We start from the raw sequence: 22,494 nt of genomic DNA, 5'->3' as shown, positions 1-22,494 counted from the left end.
CATAGGTCCCGCACCTCCTCCCCCGGTTACCTGTAAGGACTCCGACACGGATTTGATGGTCGTGGTTAGTAAGGATCATTCCCTCGGTCGCCATGTTTCCCAGCGCAGTCACCGCACTGACAGGAGCCGGGAGAAATTGGAGCCCGGAGCGCGCGGGCCGGGAGCGCGCTCGCCGCGGAGAGCGCGAGAGCTAGGGAGCCAGGGAAGCGCGAGGAGAGCGGGGAAGGAGTGGGAGGCCGTAGAGTGCTCGGTGGCCTGCGTGGGGGAGAGGCCGCGCCGGGAGTGCACGGGTCCGCGGGAGGGGGCGGAGTCAGGGCGCGCGACCCCAAGCCCGGCAGGAAGGAGGCGAGCTGGAGGGGTCGGTGGCCGCACGGGGAGAGCGCGCGGAGGCGGCGGAACGAGGCTGGAGAGGCTCGGGCCGCTCTGCGGAGCGCGAGACCCAAGGCAGCTAGATGGCAGGACTGAGAGGAAAGGAGAGCACACGCTCTGGAGGTTGCGGGGGCGGACTCGGGGACAGGGGCGGAGCTACACCCTGAGGCGTGGAACTCGTGGAGAGTGAGGGGAGGAGTGAGAGCTCGGGTGCTGAGTACTGGGAGCGGGAAGGAGCGGGAAGGAGCGGGCCCAGCCTGAGTAGGACCGCGGATCGCTCCTGGGTGCGCGAGTAGCGCGGGATTGGCTGAGTGAACGCGGAGCGTGTGCGCGCTAGGCAGGAACGCAACCTCGGCCGGGCCCCAGACAGAAGCAATCCCCTGCCGAGCCTGACACCTCGTCGGTTGTCCGCGCCTTCGGAAGACTGTAGCCGGCGGGCCGGCCTTCTGAGGGGACCGCGGGAGGAGCGACACTGGCTCAGCACGCCGGGCCGCGTCTTGCAGCCCTCGGGAGCGGCCGGCCGCCCCACTGAAGGCGCTGGCGAACCTAGAGGTGCCTTAAAAAGCTGCGTTTGAGTGGCAGAACGACGGCTACTATGATAGAGAGCCTGCCGTGGGCGAAGAGGGAGGTATCCTGTCCCGCCCAGTGTTAGCCGCTGGCTTCCTCAGTCGGCTCTCCCTGAAGGAAGATTTCCGCTTCACCTGTGTTTTAGGATTCCATCTCCAGTCAGTGCCTACAAGACGATCCTCACATGCGAAGCTTAGGAGTCTGAGGCAGGGCAACTGGAGTGGAGACACCTGGCTTCTCTTCCTCCTGCTGTCCCACGGTTTTATGGCCTTAAGCCTCTTCGCCGTGAGAGCTGCTTTTAGGTGAAAAGCATCTATCTCCTTAGCGAACGAGAACGTGTTCCACCTGAATCACAGTCCATTGCCGCAACGATTCTCATTTCAGTATTCGTGGGATGTGAGATTACCATGAAAATAGCTTTTGTTGCCATTTATTTCCATGTGCCTTTCATGAAACGTGTTATTAATCACCTGTGGCTGTTCTACGTTAGTTTCTTACTATCTTTCTGGACCTTTCAGCTTCTGAATTTTAAAAAGTTATATGCGTGTGTGTGTGTGTGTGTATACACACACTCATATGTATATATTTTTTCTTCTTAGCTGTAGTAAACCTGGAGGCATAAAAGTGAAAAGCAAAGTGAAAAATGTATAATATCAGTGTTTATACACAAATTTCAAAGTCACTTTGATTGTTTTGTTTTTTAATCCGGAGTCTCGCTCTGTCGCCAGGCTAGAGGGCAGTGGCATGATCTCGGCTCACTGCAACCTCTGCTTCCCGGGTTCAAGCAATTCTCCTGCCTTAGCCTCCCGAGTAGCTGGAACTACAGGCACGCGCCACCACACCCAGCTAATTTTTGTATTGTTAGTAGAGGCAGGGTTTCACCATGTTGGCCAGGATGGTCTCGATCAAGATCTTGACCTCGTGATCCACCCGCCTCGGCCTCCCAAAGTGCTGGGATTACAGGCGTGAGCCACCATGCCTGGCCAATTATGAGAATTTTATTGTTCCGCTGGAACATGAAATTACTCATCCTCTGAGGATTCACGTGCTTATGTATTTCATTTTAAATAATGGGGCCTACAAAGTAGATGATGGATGGAATTGAAGTAGGTAAAATAAATTAATGGTTTTTTTGCTTTTGTTTTTAGTATGTGTATTGCTAGTATTTTTGACAGTGATTAAAAATTTAAGCCGGGTCATGAACTCATTTCCTCATTGTCACCTTAGATCCTGGTGGCCAACAGGTTGTTAACTAGTTTTAAATGAGAGATAAAGATGAGAAAGTATGTCCAAAAGAATGATTTCCTTTATCTCAAACTAAACATGAAAAGCAAATAGTTGGTTATATTGTTATCTTTCTAACCTATCTTTGTTCTCTGCAACACACTCTAAATGATTAGAAAATACCTTGAGCTTATCATCTATCTTATGTCTATCTTAGACGTAAGGTCTAAACCTGCCCATTAGCAGGTTGTGACCTTAAACAAATTTGGGCCTTTTCCTTCATCCTTTAAATAAGGTGGTAGACTAAGTAAGTACCTTTTAAGTATAGTGGTAGACTAAATAAGCACTCCTTTAATTAGAATATTCTATAATTATTCATGGAAGAAAACTGGCACTTTATTTCACAAATCAATAATAAGAGAACAAGAGACTAACTTTGTGCATTCATAAAAGGGATGATGGTTAAATTGATTAAAATTTAAGTGGGGAAGGGTGGATATGGATTAAACTTTCTAAAGCTGCAGTCCCCAACGTTTTTGGCACCCGGGACCTGTTTTGTGGAAGACAATTTTTCCGTGGATGGGGATGGGGAGGGGTGATGGTTTCCGGATGAAACTGTTCTAGAATACCTCAGATCATAAGGTATTAGATTCTGATAAGAAGCCACAACCTAAATTCCACGCATCCACAGTTCACAATAGAGTTCACTGTCCTATGACAATCTAATGCAGCCACTGATCTGACAGGAGGCGGAGCTCAGGCAGTAATGGTTGCTGGCTGCTGTGTGGCCTGATTCCTAATAGGGTACAGACGGGTACCTGTCTGCGGCCCGGGGTTTGGGGACCCCTGTTCTAAAGTATATGGAAGTTTATTAACATTCATTATATTTTTACTGACTATAAGTATTAAAATTCCTAAAAAAAAAATAATAGAACTAAATTATAATGCTTGTCTTTCAACATTTTTTCTTAAGTGTATTCATCTTTCTCAAATTCAACAACCTTTTACAAACAAAACTTACAAAGGAAAGACAATGACTTCACTGTCTAGAGTGAACTTTTACAGATGGTTATTGAATGAATATTATAATATGTACACACCATTACTCTCTTTACAGTGTGACATTTCTTCAGAATTCGTCCTGGAATCAAATGTTATGCCAAAGGAAATTTTCTGAAAGGTAGGAGAGAGTGTCATTTTCCAAATATTGATAAATGTCTCAGGAAACATGGGGCATGGGGTGTGGTGTGGGTTGGGGTGGGAGTCTGTATGTAAATAATTAGAAGTGCCCAGGAAGTTATTCTTTCCATTCTTAGGGTTTTCATCATGAAAACTACAAGAGTTTCCATTAACCATCTAAGACAACATAAAAAAATAGGTTAACGTGGCTTTGATTACAATTATCATGGAGATGAAACTTTATATTTCAATAGGAATGAAGTTATTTTATTTATTTATTTATTTTTGAGACAGTCTTGCTCTGCCAGCCAGGCTGGAGTGCAGTAGCACCATCTCAGCTCACTGCAACCTCTGTCTCCTGGGCTCAAGCAATTCTCCTGCCTCAGCCTCCTGAGTAGCTGGGATTATAGGCGTGTGCCACCATGCCTTGCTAATTTTTGTATTTTTAGTAGAGACAGGGTTTTACCATGTTGACCAGGCTGGTCTTGAGCTCCTGACCTCAGATAATCCGCCTGCTTCGGCTTCCCAAAGTGCTGGGATTACAGGCGTGAGCCACCACGACCGGCCTGAAGTTAGTTTTTTCCTAGTACTGGTATATTTACACTTAGACCACCAGTTAACTCTGAGTTTTTCTGTGGTTAATCACAATTTCAATATAAGCAAGGCCAAATCTCATTGGGCTTTTCTAGGTCCAGACTCTCCTCTATGTTTTTTCCACATGTGCATACCTATGATAGTTTAATTTATGTAGTAGTCACAGTAAGAGATTGACAGCAATAACTGATAATAAAATAGTACAATTATAACAATTTACTGTAATAAAAGTTATGTTAATGTGGTCTCTCTGTCTCTCAGAATATCTTACTGTATTGCACTCAACTATTTTCAGACCAGAATTAGTTACAGCAATCCTAGGGGAAAAAATACAATGCCTAATTCAGCTAGTTTAAAGTTCATCTTGACCATAATCTATCTTTCTTTGGGGGAAAAAATACATTTAAAGCAACCAAAGCTTCACCCTCACCATTTTTTAAATGGTAAATACACATACATAAAATTTACCGTTTTAACCATTTAAATGTATATAATTCAGTAGCATGAAGTATACCGTAGTCCTCCCTTATCTGCAGTTTTGCTTTTCTTGGTTTCAGTTACTCTGTTTCCCTGAAGTCCACAATTGGAAACCCAGATGTCTGATGACATACTTGGTTGCAAGCAACTGATCCTAGTTGAAGCCAAAAGAAATTCATTGGCTCATGCAGCTGACAAGTCTGGACTTGCATAGCTTCAGGGTTGGCTAGATTCAGGGCCTGAAACTATGTCATCAGCATGTCACTTTGAGCTATGCTTTCTTCTTTGTTAACTTCATTTTCACCTTGGCTCATCCTACATTGCAACAAAGATGGCACTGGCTTCGCTAGGCTGTGTGTGTGTGTGTGTATACACACACAAATATATATACTTTTTTTTTTAAGAGAGACAGGGTCTCTCTGTGTTGCCCAAGCTGGTCTCAAACTCCTCACCTCAAGATATCCTCCTGCTTCAGCCTCCCAGGTAGCTGTGATTACAGATGCAAGCCACAGCATCTGGCTCTAGGGTATTATTTAGATCAGTACCCCATTATAGTAAATAGTATATTTAAAATTTTTATTCTGGAAATTTGAATGTATGTAACCTACTGTATTAGTCTGTTTTCATGCTGCTGATAAAGAGATACCTGAGACTGGGCAATTTACAAAAGAAGGAAGTTTAATAGAGAACTCACAGTTCCACGTGGCTAGGGAAGCCTCACAATCATGGCGGAAGGCAAGGAGGAGCAAGTCACATCTTACGTGGATGGCAGCAGGCAAAGAGAGAATGAGGAAGACACAAAAGCAGAAGCCCCTGTTAAAACCATCAGCTCTCATGAGACTTATTCACTACCATGAGAACAGTATGAGGGAAACTACCCTCATGATTCAACTATCTCCCCCGGGTCCCTCCCACAACACCTTGGAATTATGGGAGTACAATTCAAGATGATATTTGGGTGGGGACACGACACAGAGCCAAACCATGTCACCTATATAAGCAAAAGCTCCATAAAGTCCTCAGTTTTTAAGAATGTAAAAGATCCCAGGAACCAAAACTGAGAATCATAGATTTACATCATGTGCCAATCCACAGAGCACGTATAAAGCAAATACCAAATTCCTCTCTCTCCCTTATACCATAGAGGTTATTCTTTCCTGCGCACTCCAGTTTATATACCTTTAAATCTGCCTACATAGTCACATATTAATATTCAGAAGGTAGAGAAGTTCTTCCTAGGTATGTACTGACAATTTACAAATGTACAATGTTTCCACTTTATGTGGCTGTGTATCTGATAAGAAAACCAGGAAGAAAAAAATTTGATTTCTAAAGAAAGCACTGATTTTTCTCCCTCCTGAAAAAAACAAAAACAAACAAAAAAAAGGTACACCATAGAAGAGAAGGGCAGTATTTTCTAGAAGAGGGAAAGATTTTTAGATATGGGAAAGGAAAATGAGATTTGCTAAATCGGAAAGTAATATTAATTGCCCCAGAAGCTATTTGATTTCTTAAAAGGGCTCTGTCTGCAATGCCTTCAGTTTTTAGGATTCAGTATATATGTCAAGAAAAGATAGTTTCAAGCTTAAAAACTGACATGGATTGACTTCAAATGGACCTTTTGAAAAATCAAAAGCATCGTGCTTTTCTACCGTTGTTCATTGGTTTCCATTTAACTAAAATTTATCTTAAAGCCCAGCGTCCCCAGAAAAATATTTTTTCTTAAAAAGCAATGTACAAAACAAAACTTATTTTGTTAACCTAAGTAATCTCATTTTCCCCAGGTTGACTAATAATTGGGGGAAATACAGTTTCTAGGAATGTTTATATCATGTTTTATACTTAAAATGAACCTTAAGTAAGTTTTCACGTTAGGAATCATAAGTGAATTTGTGAAAGAAGTAGAGAAGATGGATTTTTTAGTTGGCCTGAAGATTCTCAATTTTACCGTGTAATAATTATATGTCATATGTATCTGCCTGTGCATCTCCTGCCGTGAATTGATTGGTTGCAGAGCAAGCCTCCCTTTCCAGCACAGGACCTTGTTCTCTTCCCATTTCCTAATATTTGTTGACTAAATACAGAACATATGAAGCAATAGGGACTTTGAATTGGTAGCAATGCAGGCTCCTTCCAAGGTGCCAGAGGGACCAATAGAGATTTTACTTGTTGCGCAACAGATTACAGAAGCCTCTACCAATAAAAGGAGAGACACCATCTAAGGTGGCCATTGTTCACATAAACAACACTAAAACTAGATTTTCTGCCTGGATCTATGAGTGTAAGGCAAAATGTTGTGCATTGTCGCTTCCCCTCTTTGATTATTGTAATTCTAGACTAAAGATGAAAGTATCAAGCTGTTGTTGGCCTTATTTCATTTAGGAAAGAAGTGTGACAAACATTACTAATCACTTTCTGGCAATGCAGAAAGGCAACTTTTTGGGGTAGAATGTTAGCCAATATCCTCTACATAGCTAGAAAGTCAAGATAAAATAAATGAGATAAGCTACAAAAGTAGTCTACCCAAAGTTAATGATTTGTAAATGTATTGCTGGTGGAACAGGTTTTTCCTCAATTGACCTTGAACTTGAAAAGTATTGCCCATATGGGGTTAAGGTTATCAGAGATTTTATTCTCAGAGGAATATAATTAGAATATTATGAGTACAAATAAAACTATAATAATGATGTTTCAATCCCAAGTACTTTTTGATTACTAGTTCAGTTTACTATAACTTGATTTAGAGATAGGAATACCCTAAATATAGACAATATAGACATATTCCCACCAAGTTGTAAGTTATAGCCCTCTCTGTAATTTAATATTGGATGTATCAGTTAATCTCTAGGGAGTTTAAGTTGCTTGAATAACTCTCTGACCTTTTGAATAAGTTGACCATATGAATTTGTCTGTACTCACAAAACTGAGATCCATTTCCTGGATTCACTGAAATGCAGACACTCATGAGGAGTCACCCAATCTAACTGATAACTTTATGCTGCCCTTATGAAAGTCAGAATCCAATATGAAGTCCTAAAGACAAAGTAGAATAACAGGCTATCCCAGTTTTGTGTTTTGAAAAAATGGAAAGATTTGGAACATTTGAGGGAAAGATGTTAAGCCTGACTGATAATGAACATAGAATGTAAATACTTTGACAATGGCGAATAATTCACTTTTTTAGAAGTTACAACCTCAGCTACCAAGTAAACTACTTTATTCCATGTGTTAGTTAAAAAAAAAAAAGCGGGGGGGGGAAGGTCATATACTAATCCAAACTCATTGTAGTGGTTAAAAAAAAAACAACAACAACATAATTTTAAAACATTCAAATGATAGTCTTTTAATTTAATTTTAAAATTCGGAATCTAAAGCCCTAAGGTTAAATGACTAGTTCAAGGTAATCAGTAGTACATTCAGATTTTATATTTTTATCTTTTGTTCTCATTGCTCCGTCTAATCCAATTGACTTGGAAAATCTCTCAGGACTGCCAGAATCTCCCAGGGACTAAATAAGTACAGTGATGGCTTTCTTGAAACAATATAAATTACATACTCCACTAACTCAGTTGGTAGAATATGAAAGTAATCACCTCAGTGTTTAAGAGCCCATTATTTTTGTGGTTAGGAGAGGAAAGATACAAGTTAGATTGGAATATGAACTGGCAGTATTAATACCTGGGCTCCGGTAACCAGCTCTGGCTCCAATTAACTGAAGGAATTTAGACACCTTTTCAATGTATCTGAACTCCAGTTTCCTTTTTTGGAAAGCAAAGGAAACTTTATAGTTATTTAAAGTTCCTTCTAATGCCAAAATTCTGTGATTTCTTGTAAACCTTTTCCAGTGCAAAAGTACATTTAAAAAATTCATCTTTAAAATGTGTCTTTAAGGATTTAAATTGACTTTGAGAAAAAGAAGATTTTGAATTGGCTGGCTCACTTTGCTTATTACCAGAAAGTATGAGGGATTCCTACAGATTATGAAGTGTTTTGTGACAAATCAACTCTTCTATACTGACATGAGATAGGAAATTAATGACAACTTAGAGGAGAAGAAAATATCTGAAGATCTCAGGAACTATGATATAATCCAGTGGTAATTTACACAAGGCAGGACATCAAGAGACCTGGGACTTGGAAATTAACTTTCTGTGGCCTTCTACATGTCATTTACTGAGCCTCTTTAAAATACTACGCACTGTGTTAGGCAGTCAAATGAAAAGATAACGAGATAGAATACCGGGTTTCAAAGAGCTCACGACTTTGTGAGGAAGGTAGCTGGATAAATCAATAATTGCGATAGAATTCATTTAGTGCTATGACAAAAGTAAGAGAGCCTAGCAACAAGTCTCAAACCTGATTGTACATTAGAATTTCCTGAGAAGCTTTTAAAGCATACGGATGCTTTTGTCCTATCGCTCAGTTACCATAATTTAAATTATCTGGGGTGGGACCCAGTAGAATGCTATTTTTCAAAGCTCTTAAGGGGATTCCAGTACACAGCTAGGATTGAGAATTAGTGGGATAGAAGGGCAGCACATTCAGTCCTTAAGACAAACAGGCAATGGTCATAGCTACAGGATAGAAGTGTCTTTCCACTTTGTGCGTGGAGCTAATAGAACTCATGATACATGGGGAGAGAACTGTAAATATTAACAGTAATGTGGAGCTCAATGTGGAATGTATGAGAGAAGGGGTACATAGTGAAAAATGAGACGGAGAAGGTAGACAGGAGGCAGATCATTTATGGTCTGTAAAGGACCTTGGACTTCAGCAAGAAACCAGTAGGGGAGTGACATGATCTCATTTATGTTTTATAAAAGATAGCTTCAGTGGTACTGTGGAAGACGAATTAGAGGGATTGGAAGCAGGGAAACCAATTAAGAGGCTATAGTAATCCAGGCAGGAAGGAGGGCCTAGGGGAAAAAACAAAAACAAGTAAAAAACCACAGTGGTACTAGGAAGGTGGATGATACTCAAGGAATAGATAACAAGGTGGCAGAATCAACAGGGCATTTTGATGTTTTTGGTGAGAGAGTGAAAGAAGTCTGTGGTATGTAATTTTACTTATTTTGTGCCTACTTTTGCTCATTTCCCAGTGGTGGATCTGTCCACAATTACATACTTCAGAAGTGGAGGGGAGTTCCTTTTTATGGACTTAGTAAAAACATATTGTACAATGGGTTGAAATGTGGTCACTTCAAATCCAAAAGCTATCAAAATAATCAGAGGCTGTTTACAATCCCTAAATGACTACATTCCATACACGTTTAAGGCCAAACATCCAACATTTCCACCCAGATTGGTGGGGGGAGAGAGGGAAAACAGCACTAAAACAAAGGTTTGAGAGATTTTAATTAACACAAATGGCTATGCCTTGTCTTTAAATCTGTCCAAAGCAAATGGAGTGAAAGCCTGCTAATTCTTCAGTGCTTCATCTGACAGTGACCTCAGAAAAAAGAGCCTCCCTCCTGCATCATCAGGCTGACTTCCTTTAGTTCCTTGTTGTTCTGTGTAGATCTTTGCTCCCAGAATTCTCTAAGACAGGAAAAAACAGAGGAAAAAGGACAGCTAAAATATTGAGTACCCTAGCACCCACTTTGCAAATCTCCTAAAATATTAAATTAGAATATATGTTAAGCAATGCATTCCAAAAGTCTATACCCACTATCTATTCAAGCCCTTAAAATGATTTTTGGTTTGTTTAAAGAAAGTAGTTCTCACCACCTGGTGTTCATTTCTGCCAGTAGTCACTCTGTCCATAGTTGTAGTGCCCATAGTACCTAGGGGAAAACATTAGGAAAACAAGAGCTTCTTTTGAGGAGGGAAAAACAAAAAACCAAAAAACTAGTTTTGTTTTGTTTTGTATCACTGTGGGTATTAGCATTGATGTGAATTTTGTTTTTTTTTTTTTTTTTTTTTTGAAAATAACTTTGTCAAACATTATTTAAGAAGTTGGAGTGGCAGACTATTTTTCTGTTAAGAACTCATGTCCCACAGGGGGAAAATTCATTTAAGAATTATATGCAAGTAAATAAAAAAGTGGAATAATAAGTTATGTGTATATATACATACCCTCAGATAAACCAGATAGATATATTTCACAAAAATGGTCAATTGTAGATAGTGGAGAGTAAACAAAAGATAAAGATGGGGGAAGAGAAAGAGGAAGCATAGAGAATGGCAGGCGTAGGGTGAGAAGGGGAAGGGAGGCAATGAAAAGGAGAAAAAGGGAGAATTATAGGGTGCTCAGTAAGACCCATAGTAAGTCTGTCCTAAATTAGAGTTGCCAGACTTAAATATGGGACACCCAGTTAAATTTGAATTTTAATATAAACACCAAATAATGTTTCATATATCTCATGAAATATTTGGGACACACATACTACAAATTATTTGGTGAAATTCAAATTTAATAGGGTATCCTTTTTTTATTTGCTAAATATGATAACACTTTCCTAGACATACTGCTGCACTCCTGAGTGGGTGATGCCCACAAATTATGGAATTTGTTGTCACCCATTAAAATAATATTAATAAGGGTACAGTTTATTTTGTCAAGCTTCAAAATTTATATTTAGGGGGAAAAAAAAAGTTTTTCTCCCCCTGAATTTCTGTGAGGTCTTAAAGAAGTAAAAGAATGACTTAGTTTAGAAATTAACTTTATAACCTATTAATACCATAAACCTAACTTTGACATTCAAAAGGTTCATGTTGCCTCAAAGCTTGAAAAAGCCTGTACTTGAAAGCAACAGTACTACTTATCAAGGACCCGGATTTGAGCTAGCTGTGGTTTTCCGCCCCTGCCTTTCAGCATTTTAGCTTAACACTACTATTTTCCCTTCAGCAGCACCTGCTGAAGTATAGTTCAGCCATCAGGAAGAAAAATACTAAAGTGAAGTAAAGGTTAAAGCCAGGAAGAATGACTTGCTTTCAGAACAGAAGGAGTTAGAGAGTAAATAAGGTTTCAAGAGTATTCATTTCCCACCTCGCTGGGCTTTCATCTGAATTTATAAGTGTAGCATAATACAACCAACCTTCAGGTTTTTCTCAGAAGACCTCAAGGAAATGCTAAGAGTTGGTGGGGATTGAGGGGAGGAGAGAAAAGAAAAGCTGTCAGAATCAAATGTCTTAACACAAGTTATATCATTGCTGAAGATAAACCTCTTCTTTAAACACCAGGAGATATGATGGGAAATTCAGTTGAATTTAGAGATTGCTTAGCGCCTGTGCTCTCTAAGATAGGTGACTGCCAAAGTCCACAAACTTGCTTTCTGGACTCTGTAGAAGTTAGGGAGGGCCTACAATACACCCTGAGTCAAATTATAATTTTACACTGGTGGGAAAGTAAATCCTTTCAAATGTCACCTGTCTCCAGAAAAATCAAAAGTAAAGACTTCACCGTAGGTGTAAACAGACTAAGTGATGCAGCATGCCAAAGATAACATGGATGATGGTAATGCCACATCCTGGGCATCAAGGGAATTCAAAAGTAGGGATTTGTTGATGTGTAACAAAATCAGTAATATTAGCACAGGATTGTATTTTGCCAGCTACACAGATCATACCACTGCAACTCAGCCAACCAGCACATAGGACAGTGGGAGGAGGAGTTCTTGGCTAAGGGTACTGAGGTAAACCCTTCCTCTACTTGGAAATGCTTAGAACAGAAGAGCCTGTACCCTGATTTATTGAGAGGTGTGTCCAAAATTATATTCTGCCCTTTCTCTAAGACAGGTTTGTGCAGTTCAATTCTTTTGAAACTAGAGAAGAAGGAACACTGTCCTATAACACTATTAAGTATACAAACTTCAAATAAACACCATCTTTTATTTTTCATTTTAGTGCCCCAATCACGTGATTTATCTGTGGTAGAAGGGAACACTATTCTACAAGGATTGTGGAGGAAGTGGGCAGTGACTTTTTTGAAATGGAGAGAACTGTAGTACAGGGAGTAAAATACTAGGTAAAAATTATGCAACAGAACACTGAGTTTAACATGGTCTAATCAAGGCTGCCAGTAATATACCTTGCTGCCAAAAGACCGTGTGATAAAACATCAAGAAATTTTTTCCTTTTTTCGTTTGATACATAAATGTGGCACCTTTTGTCCTGAGAGTAATAGAAGACGGATCTCTCCCACAGCATTTCATGGTTCCTGAATTACCACTCTGTGGACTTGAAGCCTGGATGTGGTTGGTGCCACCTACTGGGCTAAATGCAGAATTACCAATCTCCTGCTCAACAAATTAACCTTAGGGAGTATGATTCTTCACTGGGAAGATTATACATTATAAACAGATAATAAATTTGTATTCAAATTATAGCGTTTAGATCTAGAAGAGGCATGAAAAGTCACATACTTTTACACGTCCATTTTGTAGCATAATCTAGCAAATAAGGATTGAATATGGAGCCAGAAGCCTGGCTTCTCTGAGCTTGTTTCTTGTTCTATAATACCTTTCATAGAGTCACTGTGACGGTTACACAAGATATTAAGTTGTTAACATACTCCATGTTAGTATTGTTTGTATTTTTAAAAATTGAAATTAAGTGACTTTCCCAAGTCATATAACTGGTGAGCCTCAGAGGAAGGCCTGCAACTCATGTATCTCGGTCTAAATTCATGCTTTTTTCATTAAATTACAATTTGCCAAAATTTGATGATGAGATGATTTTAGGTGGCAATTGGGATAAGTTTCAGTGTTGGAACGTGGCATTAAATACTATAAATCACAGTGAGAAAATTATTGCCTTTTCAATTATTTCAAACTTGATGGCATCAAGGAGAAAGTTGCAGTTTGGTGCTGGCTTTCTTTAAAATTCTCTTTTTTTTTTTTTTTTTTTTTTTTTTTTGATATAAAGTCTTGCTCTGTCACCCAGGCTGGAGTGCAGTGGTGCGATCTCAGCTCACTGCAACCTCTGCCTCCCAGGTTCAAGCGATTCTCCTGCCTCAGCCTCCTGAGTATCTGGGATTATAGGCATGTGCCACCACACCTGGCTAATTTTTTGTATTTTCTTGTAGAGATGGGGTTTCACCATGTTAACCAGGATGGTCTTGATCTCCTGACCTCATGATCCACCTGCCTTGGCTTCCCAAAGTGCTAGGATTACAGGCATGAGCCACCGTGCCTGGCCAAAATTCTCTATGTCTTTCTAATCTCGCTTCCTATAGGAGATAAAATAGATCTCAGGCTTATGTATTTTTCTAGAACATTAAAATCTTGTTTTTTTTGTGTGTATTTATTATGAAGTTTACCTTCTATTATGGAAAACTATATTGATTCTTCATTTAAAGTAGTAATAAAACTTTTACTTTCAAGGAATGCATTTAGGAAACTAAAGAAATCAGTGTAAACAGCAAATAATAAATAATAGCCCCAGTGATACACAAAGTTGGAAAATACTACAACACCTACCATTAAGAAATTATTACTGTTGGTATTAACTTCTTTACATAATTACTTTTAAAATCCTTTATGAAGAGAATATTTGTCTTCTTTTCAATAATCAAATACTAGAGGTGAAAAAAATAGGCCACATAACCAAAATATAGGACTCCATTAGGTTTCAAATCCACTTGTGCTCAGACAAACCTATAGAGTTTGAATACGTGTGTTAAAAAATGAAACTGGCCCATAATTAGTGCTAAATGAATGCAGAATCAATATAACACACTGATCCATTGCCTGTGGCTACATTAATCTGTGGTAACTAAGCAGTATGATACCCTATCATTTAATTCTCCAGGAACATAAAAGGAAAGCAAAGAAAAGAAGGTGTGGATCTGTGGCTGTTCCAATTCAAAGTTGATTCAATGTTTTACATGCAAGGGGAAAAATATCTCCTGAAACAATCAAGTTGAATGGAACCCTTATTTACTAATTTAGACTTAATTTGATTCTGGAGCTAAAAAGCGTTTGGCTCTTTACCCTATAGATCCCTTGAGATGACCTTCAGCTAATTTTGAATGAAGTAAAACAGGGACCTATCTGTCTTCCTCATAACCCTCTTCTCTATCTTTTAAATTTGTATCTTAATGATTTAATACTGCTTCTGGTTGCATTCCAGGTTTCTTTCCAATTTTATGCTGTCCGATTATTATTAGAACATAAGTTGAAAGAAAAATATGCATGGAATACTGCCTGAAGGATAGTCAGTCCAGTCTTCTAGTTTTCTAAAATTTACCTGTGGATCAAGCCAGACCAGGGAGTCTTATGTACCTGAATCAAATCATCTTGAGTCAATTCATCACTTAAAAAAATTCAGATTAATATGTTTTTATCAGATTATGCCAAAGAACAGAGGAGAAACAACCTAGGAAATTTGGATTCTGAATTTATTTTGAAATATTGTTGAAGACATTGGCGACTATCATCACACAATGTCCTGCCCCCATTATATGGTCCTGGAGAAGAAATTTCTCTCAGATTTCAACACCAGGAAAAACTGTTTCTCCTGAGCAATTAATTGGTTTGTTGTTATTTCATGAGTTTTGCAAATCCATGTTTCTTTTTACTGGAAAATTCAGAACCAAATTTGTAGCCTACCTCTGCCAGCTGTACAGTACTCCCATTATGCATTCTTGTGTATTTGCCCAGCTTCAACTTATTTTCCCTTTTCTTTGATTTACTCATATATTTATTTAACCCTATGTGTTGACTGTGATTTTTATAAGCTGTTTAAGCCCTTTACAGAATAAGACTAAGAAATTAGAAACATACACACTGATACTAATAGAACATTGTCATCCCTTGGCCATGATTTCCCATTGCCTGTCCCTTTTAAAAAATGGAGTTCATATTCATAGATACGTGAAAATTTAAGAACCTTTTCCCTGTCCTCAGAGCCACCCCTATATTCTATTTTTTAATGAACTATATTATTTTCTCTAATATTGCCATAAATTCTGTGGGGAAATCGCTGAAACTCTCAGAGGGACAACTGGATGAAATTCACAACCATTGTCAGATGTCTGTCTCCTTGGCCGCCTACTTTGAAGTAGCGGAGTCTATTCCAGCCAGATTAATAAGATTAAACAATTCTAATTCCTAGAAAAGGGGATGAGGTGGAAAGGAAACATATTTTATTGAGTGCTAACTATGTATCAGCTACATATGCTAAGTATGTAATATATTACTTTGTCTTTACAAAGGAAAACAATTCTCCCAGAGAGAATATTTGCCTTAGTACATAAGCTTCTGAGTCATAAAAGTCATGATAGGCCGGGCGCGGTGGCTCACACCTGTAATCCCAGCACTTTAGGAGGTAGAATGTGGGTGGATCACGAGGTCAGGAGTTCAAAACCAGCCTGGCCAACATGGTGAAACCCCGTCTTTACTAAAAATACAAAAATTAGCTGGGCATGGTGTTGCATGCCTGTAATCCCAGCTACTCGGGAGGCTGAGGCAGGAGAATTGCTTGAACTGGGACCCAGGGGGCAGAGGTAGCAGTGAGCCGAGGTCGCGCCACTGCACTCCAGCCTGGGCAACAGAGCAAGACTCTGTCTCAAAATAAATAAAGAAATAAAAATAATGAAAAAAATTGTTACTGTACTACTAACATTTAACTTACTATGTGCCAGGCATTATGTTGCTCACTTTACAAGTAAAAGTCTCCAATACAAAACAAACAAAACAAAACCTCAAACTGTGTACCTGGGATATTCTACCTACCTTGGGACCCAGGAAGATTTAAAAATGCTTGTATTGGCTCAAAATTCTGCTGCAAATACAGTGATAATTTCAGGTCATTGGCCTTCTGGTAGTTCTTCAAGGCTTCAATTCTCAGCTGAATCACTTTGCCATGAAAATCATTCTGAAAAGAACATTTTCCAAAACTACACATATAGGATTGGCTTCTCTGAATCCATTGTTACCTGAATCCTCTTTACTCAGAAGTTAAAAAGTAATTCCATCATGCTCAGTCTTTAAAAGTTGGGTAGAAAGTATTTGTTATTTTTCCCCATTTAGAATAGAACAAAATCAAGAACATAGGAAGAAATACCATTTATTCAAATTTCAGAGATAGGTCCCTTCAGCTATCTTTCTATGACACATTTGTTTTAGCAGGGCAATTGGTAATCTAGGATGTGGGGACTGGGCTTCACAATATGCAGCTAAAAGCCTTTGTATTATATGAATGAAATTGCATCCTATATCCAGCCTTGGAAGACCTTAGTACCTGAAGGATGTTGTTTTGTTCCTGATACTTGACCCATTCCATTTTCCTCTGTTGCTTTTCCTGGTGGAAGAAAGAGCCTCTGGGTGACAAAGTAAATTGAGATCAGAAATCAGTTTTTTCAATATGCTGCAAAAGCCTTATAGCAAAATTATAGTGTCACAATTTACTATTAAATTGACTTTAACTGCAGGATTCTCTTAATTGGCCTCAACTGTACAAGCCACCCTCTAAAAGCCAAATGAATAGAGTTATTTTCTGTTGGTGAGTTGTTTATGGGAAGATGAGATACAAACATAATACCTGAAAAACTGAATACATTTTCAAAGACAAATGAACAGGAGTTCTGACATCATTTAGCTGTTGCAGAGTTATCATTGTTGGTATAGCTTCTCTCACTTTTTCCTAATATGATTTCCCAGAAACTTGTGATATCACTCTGACTTAAATATAGTAACACAGGGGAACCAAATCTATAAAAATTGGTCCAAGAGCACACCATAGCTTGGGCAAATTACTGCAACATTAAAGATTTCTAATTTACTAGTTCTAAAAGCCACTACCATTCAGAATGGCTGTACTACCTTCCTTATATCCTTCACTTTCTCTGCAAATGATTTCTCCAGTTCACTCTCAGTCTTCCTAGGTGATGAGGGGGATTTGGGAGCCTGGGATGAAAGAAGAGAGCTAAAGGAATAAGAGGTTCCAGGAAAGAAGTGCAATGTCTCAGCAGGTCATAAATCTAATAAACCCTAAAAACCCAGATCCTACCTATCTGCCTACCCAAATTAGCCCTGATTGTCAGCAGGCTGTTTCCAGCGGTGTGACATTGACGATCTTGAAATTTTAAGTACATGCAGTCCACTTGCCTTTCCATCCTGCAAGTCTGCCTTGTTTTTTATCTGTGGTGCTTTTTGTTGATCACTGAGTTCTTCTGCCTCGAATGTCTGTGGAAAGACATTTTGGCAAAGCTTTAAAGTAGTGGAAATTAAAGAGGGAAGTGGAAAACCAGTATGGGTCAAGGCTTTGGTTCCTGCCTGTCAGCAGCTTCTCAGGGCCTGGCATGAAAAGTGTACTACCAAAGGGAAGTCAGAATGTAGTGAGCCCTTCTTTCATTTGGTCCCTTGAGTGTACCTTATAGGAATGAAAACTATTAGCTGGACCCTTAGCCAGTCACTACCCTAAGCTACTTACTGCATTACTCTACTTATTTTCCTTACTGTACTACATTACAGACATTCTCATTTAATCTTCACAGTTCTTTGAGGACCATTTTTGTTTCCATATTATAGATGAGAAAACTGAGACTTGGAGAGGTTATTTGTTTAGGGTCACACATCTAGGAAAGTACAGAGTTGGAATTTGAACCAGATCTTTCTGATTCTGAAGCCTGTGTTCTTGAACACTAGGCTTGCTGCTCTTCTCCATGTCTTCTTACTAAAATACGAGTAGCTAAAGTTGATCACGAGTTAAGTGTATGGATGTCCTTTTTGAGAGCTCTGTAGAAGCTGGATTTAGATAGAGGAATTGTGCTGGCACATTTCCTAATACAAGGACTCGAGAATCCAAGAACTAAAACTTCTAACAATTCATAGAACTAATTTGTAACTGCCCACAAGAACCTGGAGCACATCTCAATACGAGATGCAGGGCTTTAAGGTATTCTGATTATTTGTGGAAAAGTGAGATAAAAAAAAAAAAAAGACAGAGATCCCACTATATACCTGTTTATATCACAAGACACAATCTACTCTTCTAGTTGCATAGTCTGTGAAGAAGCACTTGGGTCCCAAGGGATTAGTCTTGGACAAAGTCTTAGACAAGGAACAAAGGAATTCCCTGTCCCCTTCCCCCTACTCCCTGGCTCTGGTTTCCCAGCAAAAGGTCCTAATATTTTTATCTTAAACAATGCAGTGATTATTGTAAAATTATAGGGTCATTAGAATTAGGTATTCATTTGTTTATTCATTCAACTTACATTTATCGATTCTCTACTATGTTCCAAGCATTGTGCTAGGAGCTATAGATTCGGATAAAGCAATCAAGATACTGAAGGAGCTTGAGAAGATACAGAGGAGGCAGGGAAACAAGAAACAATTTAAAAAGTAATACTACAATAATAATAATAATTTTATATTATAAACAGTGCTATTGAGCACATGAGCAGAGTTATATAATAGAAAAGAGGAGAAAGATGCCCTACTTTACATGGAGAAACAAGGATGGCCTCTCTAAGGAGATGACATTTAAGCTGAGACCTGAAGGATGAGAATGAGCCAACTATGAGAAAATAGCATTACAGGCAGTAGGGAAGACGAGCAAAATCCTTGAGATAGGAAAAGGCTTGGCATAAAAAGTTGCATAGAAAGCAAGGGAAGGACATCTATGAGAGGAAACTGAAGAGTGGGCAAGAGCCAGATTATGCCACAATTAGTGGCTGTAAAGGTTTTTCATAAGAAGAGTAACATGCTTTGTTTTAAAAAGTTCACCTTGTCTAATGTGTAGAGAATGGATTGGAATGAGGCATGGTGGAAGCAAGGACATGAAACAATGAGGATGGGGGCCAGAGGAAAGGGAGGTTCTTTGCATTGTGATCTGTAGGGCAATGCTTTCAATAGATCCTTAGAGGCACACCTTGTTCCATAGCATCTCCATTTCCTTCTGAAGCGTCTTGTTTTTCCTTTCCTGTTGGAGGGGGAAGAACCAAACAAACAGAAGCATGTATTTGTCCAGCCATTGAAGTGGGTTTGGAAGAAGTTACTAGATAATGGTGGGAAAGGGTCCAGGGACATAGTAAACCACAGAGGAAGGCAATGAATGGGTCTAACCCCAAATCCAGGTCTAACTCCAAATCCAACATAAGAGATGTTGTTGGTGGTGATGATGATGATGATGATGATGGTAAAAAAAAAATCCAAGTTATTTTTTAAGTAATAACTTTAATTATAATAATCGTGAGATAATATCTATAGAAATGAGTTCCTAACACTTAAGATGTTCTTATATGACCATTTCTTGGGGGCTTAGACCACTAATTTTAATTCTTAAGATCTTTTACATTGCTGATTAAAAGAAAATCTTATACGAATCCCACAGAGCAAACTATTTATTTTATTTTATTTTGATAGGTGTTTTTCTATTCTTTATAGCAGATATTTTACTATTCTTTCTGAAACATGAAGAGTTAATATGGTCATATTCATTAACTCCCTAGATAAAAAGTTTTTAAAAAGTCAAAGAATAGAATTTTTGCTAGCTAGTCCTGTTCTTCCCAACATTCCATCTGACTCCCTTTGGGTCGCCCTGGACTTTCTAGATCAAGGAGATATGTGTGTTGGAGCATCGGATGCCAGAGATGAGTACTCTGTCTTTCTCTCCACATCTGACACTGCAATGGAATTGATCCCTATTCAGGAGGCTGTTGCTGGAGTACCTCCAACTTCTTACCAGGTTCTGTTTCATCTCCTCTGCTTCCTTAAGGAGCTCCATGACCGAGGATTCCTCACACCCCTTCCCTGCCATGATCTGCCTCATGATCTGAAGACTAGAAGAAGGAGAGGCATCATAAAACATACATACCTCCTTAAGGGTAATACTGATGTTCTGCAACCAGTCAGAAAGTACTCTACCATGAAAGTTAGATGGGGACTGAAATCTCAGGAGTTATGGAAGCCCTTCTGGTAATAGAAGATCTCTATAACTAAGATGTTTCCATTTCTAATTGACATTTGCCTATCTATGTGCTCTAGAATGAATTCTGTGCTCTTTAATGCTTAAAACTTAGGTCTCCAAAAGCCAGGGAGAGTCCTTTCCACCCCCTCGGAAGAATGTTGCAGTGTGTGACTTTTGGGAGAAGAAGGGGTAATTCTACCCCCTCTTTAAGAAGAGGTTGAAGAACCTGCTGTCTTCTAGGATAAATCCCAGAGTTATTTCCTAACCCATCTCTGTCCTCTGTCCACTTTCTCCCACCTCCATGCTTATTCATATAAGAACATTTGAGTCTATTGGGGAAGTCACTGATATCCTTTCGCAGCCCCAGAGAATGCAAGCCATTCAACTAGAACAAAATCTGAATCAAAATCAAGTCTTTGTGAGAGAGAATATTCCTTAAAGGCATAAATTATTTTATGTTTGTGTTCTTGTACTTTTTTCTCCCCAGTTCTAAGGAGAGAACACAATTTTAAGCCTTTGTGTTTCTTGCTCTGAGAGAAGTCTGTGTTGCTGAGTTGTAAGCAGCTGGTGCTTGACCACAACTTTCTGCCTGGGTTTTGTTCTCCAAAAATATGAGTCCTTTAAGATGCTTATGATAAGGATGTAGAATAAAGGTAGACTCACTGAGGTGAGATGTTCTGAGACTAGAAAGGAAACAGTGTTTGTGGGTCTCAAGTACAGTGAGTGCTCTGGTAAAGGGTTAAGACTTCAGCTGCCTAGTATATTTAGAGAGGCCGTGCCTTAATTCAGAGGGCTCCTAGGCTTAGAAAATACTGCCATTCCACTGCTTGGCATAGAAAAAGCAGAGTTATTTATTCTAAAGTGATCATGCACAAGAAAGCATCTGTGTGACCATGGTAAACTAATGCTATTAAAGGCCTTTCACTATTTCTTGGATGGGCAGCCTGGGGAGGAAGAGTTATAACTTGCCCCATGAAATAAGGGCTGACTCATGTTTAATTTACTAAAAGAAAATAAAGGATTTGTTGTCACCCTGACTTGGTAGTTACAAATTCTTTGCCTACTACAGCTGAATTTCCAAACCTTTTAGTAATTGATAAAACAAAATTTGTAAGTAATTATTCCCAGTCCTATGGAGATTAAGTTCTCTAGCCTTTTTACCTCTAGGAGTCCAGAATAAGAGCCCATACCTCCTTTGTTTTTCCTCCAAGTTAGACATTAACTTCTGGAATAAGAGGTTGTTTTTATCTTCTAGAGGTTTGAGCATCTCTAGCAGTTCCTGCTTCCTTAGCATTAAGTCCTCATTTAATTCCTTCAAGTAGTTGTCATCTATTTTAGAACTTCTGTGGGAAGAGGCACAATAATATCTGCCTTTAGCCTGGGTTGAGAGAGAGAGAGAGAAAGAGAGACCCTCTTTTCTATTTAGCATCTTCCGTCAAAGACTCACCTTATTTTTGAGGGCAGGTAAGATCCTGGAGAGTTTGCACCACTTGTCATCTTGAAGGGTAACTTCTAAGAATAAAGAGGCCTTCCTGAAAATATGTGCCTTTTTTCCTATCCAGTTAAGTCATCATTTTTGTGCTGCTGTTCTTGAAACTCCTGCTGCAGTGGACTGATCTTAGCTACAGCGAGGTCACAATGGCCCTAATACCACATAATCAACAAGTCTTTAAAGTAATTTCAACATCAATGGCAATTTGTTGACTGGAAATACTAACTACATCTGATCAGTTCTTGCCTTAGATCTAGCCAAATGACAAAGTTTTATTCTGAAGTCTTTGAATGAATGGGATGGAATCACATCATATCTACATTATGGAATTCCTTTTGTGTTAGAAAATGTTGGACTGTCAAAAACAACTCATCAACACCTTCTTTCATGGCAACAAACCTCTGTGAAATGCCACTATCTGTAAAGCACAGTGACAGATTCTGCAAGTAAAGAAAAGATAAAGACACAGCATCTACCTTTTGGGGGCCTCAGGAGGAAGAAGGAATACTTCTAAGAGACTTTTTTAAAAAAAAGAGGTCAAACTGGCAAATACAAGGTATGGATGTAATAGAATAATATAATATATGAGCCACTGTCATTATTTTTCAGTCTCTAAAACTTGATATTACATAATGGCAGGTAAAAGAATACTGGACATGTAGCAAGAGGATTTAATTTGTGAAAGATTCATATCATCAGTATGTCCTTCCATAACCACACGCTTTCCTGAAAGATTGTAT

The 22,494-nt window shown here is 39.1% G+C and overlaps 3 protein-coding genes and 1 long non-coding RNA gene across 40 annotated transcripts in view; 1 reads left to right on the top strand and 3 right to left on the bottom strand.

Moving 5' to 3' along the window:
- GPHN (gephyrin) overlaps nt 1-474 on the bottom strand; it is a 734,546-nt gene extending 734,072 nt beyond the window's left edge. For 27 of the 28 annotated variants that reach the window (XR_013395171.1, XM_077938281.1, XM_077938262.1 and 24 more), the window contains exon 1: nt 31-474. Coding sequence is in view for 26 of the 28 variants with exons in the window: in XM_077938262.1 (XP_077794388.1) it covers nt 31-94 (64 nt within the window). In the remaining 2 variants the exon portion in view is untranslated. 28 annotated transcript variants of the gene reach the window in all.
- LOC144330299 (uncharacterized) overlaps nt 1-22,494 on the top strand; it is a 523,359-nt gene that overhangs the window by 6,757 nt on the left and 494,108 nt on the right. For 6 of the 9 annotated variants that reach the window (XR_013396345.1, XR_013396342.1, XR_013396343.1 and 3 more), the window contains exon 2: nt 3,278-3,340. Coding sequence is in view for 2 of the 9 variants with exons in the window: in XM_077941213.1 (XP_077797339.1) it covers nt 3,278-3,340 (63 nt within the window). In the remaining 7 variants the exon portion in view is untranslated. Of the gene's footprint in view, nt 1-3,277; nt 3,341-19,906; nt 21,298-22,494 lie in introns of those variants that run through there. The other 3 variants (XR_013396346.1, XM_077941214.1, XR_013396347.1) reach the window with 2 other exon arrangements.
- LOC144330300 (uncharacterized) overlaps nt 5,105-22,494 on the bottom strand; it is a 116,474-nt gene continuing 99,084 nt past the window's right edge. The window contains exon 4 of the long non-coding RNA XR_013396349.1: nt 5,105-5,166. This is a non-coding gene — a long non-coding RNA (uncharacterized LOC144330300). The remainder of the gene's footprint in view (nt 5,167-22,494) is intronic.
- Nucleotides 9,748-21,891, bottom strand: CCDC196 (coiled-coil domain containing 196). 2 transcript variants are annotated; one of them, XM_015143951.3, is made up of 10 exons: nt 21,710-21,891; nt 21,453-21,605; nt 20,038-20,134; nt 19,225-19,275; nt 17,460-17,537; nt 17,175-17,258; nt 16,594-16,653; nt 16,086-16,227; nt 10,135-10,193; nt 9,748-9,948 (listed from the first exon to the last, which is right to left on the bottom strand). In XM_015143951.3, exons 1-10 carry the CDS (start codon nt 21,757-21,759, stop codon nt 9,829-9,831), a joined length of 894 nt encoding a protein of 297 aa, XP_014999437.1. In that variant the 5' UTR covers nt 21,760-21,891; the 3' UTR covers nt 9,748-9,828. The 2 variants fall into 2 exon arrangements, 1 of the variants encoding a protein (XP_014999437.1); XR_013396340.1 differs by lacking the exons at nt 16,086-16,227; nt 16,594-16,653; nt 17,175-17,258; ... (3 more) ...; nt 21,453-21,605; nt 21,710-21,891 and adding an exon at nt 11,448-11,582 and having other exon boundaries at nt 9,835-9,948; nt 10,138-10,193.

The sequence above is a fragment of the Macaca mulatta genome, chromosome 7 (genome assembly GCF_049350105.2).
Source record: "Macaca mulatta isolate MMU2019108-1 chromosome 7, T2T-MMU8v2.0, whole genome shotgun sequence".
In the NCBI taxonomy this organism is placed as follows: Eukaryota; Metazoa; Chordata; class Mammalia; order Primates; family Cercopithecidae; genus Macaca; species Macaca mulatta.
Note: the sequence above shows the minus strand (reverse complement) of the source record. Positions and strands in the feature narration are given on the sequence as shown.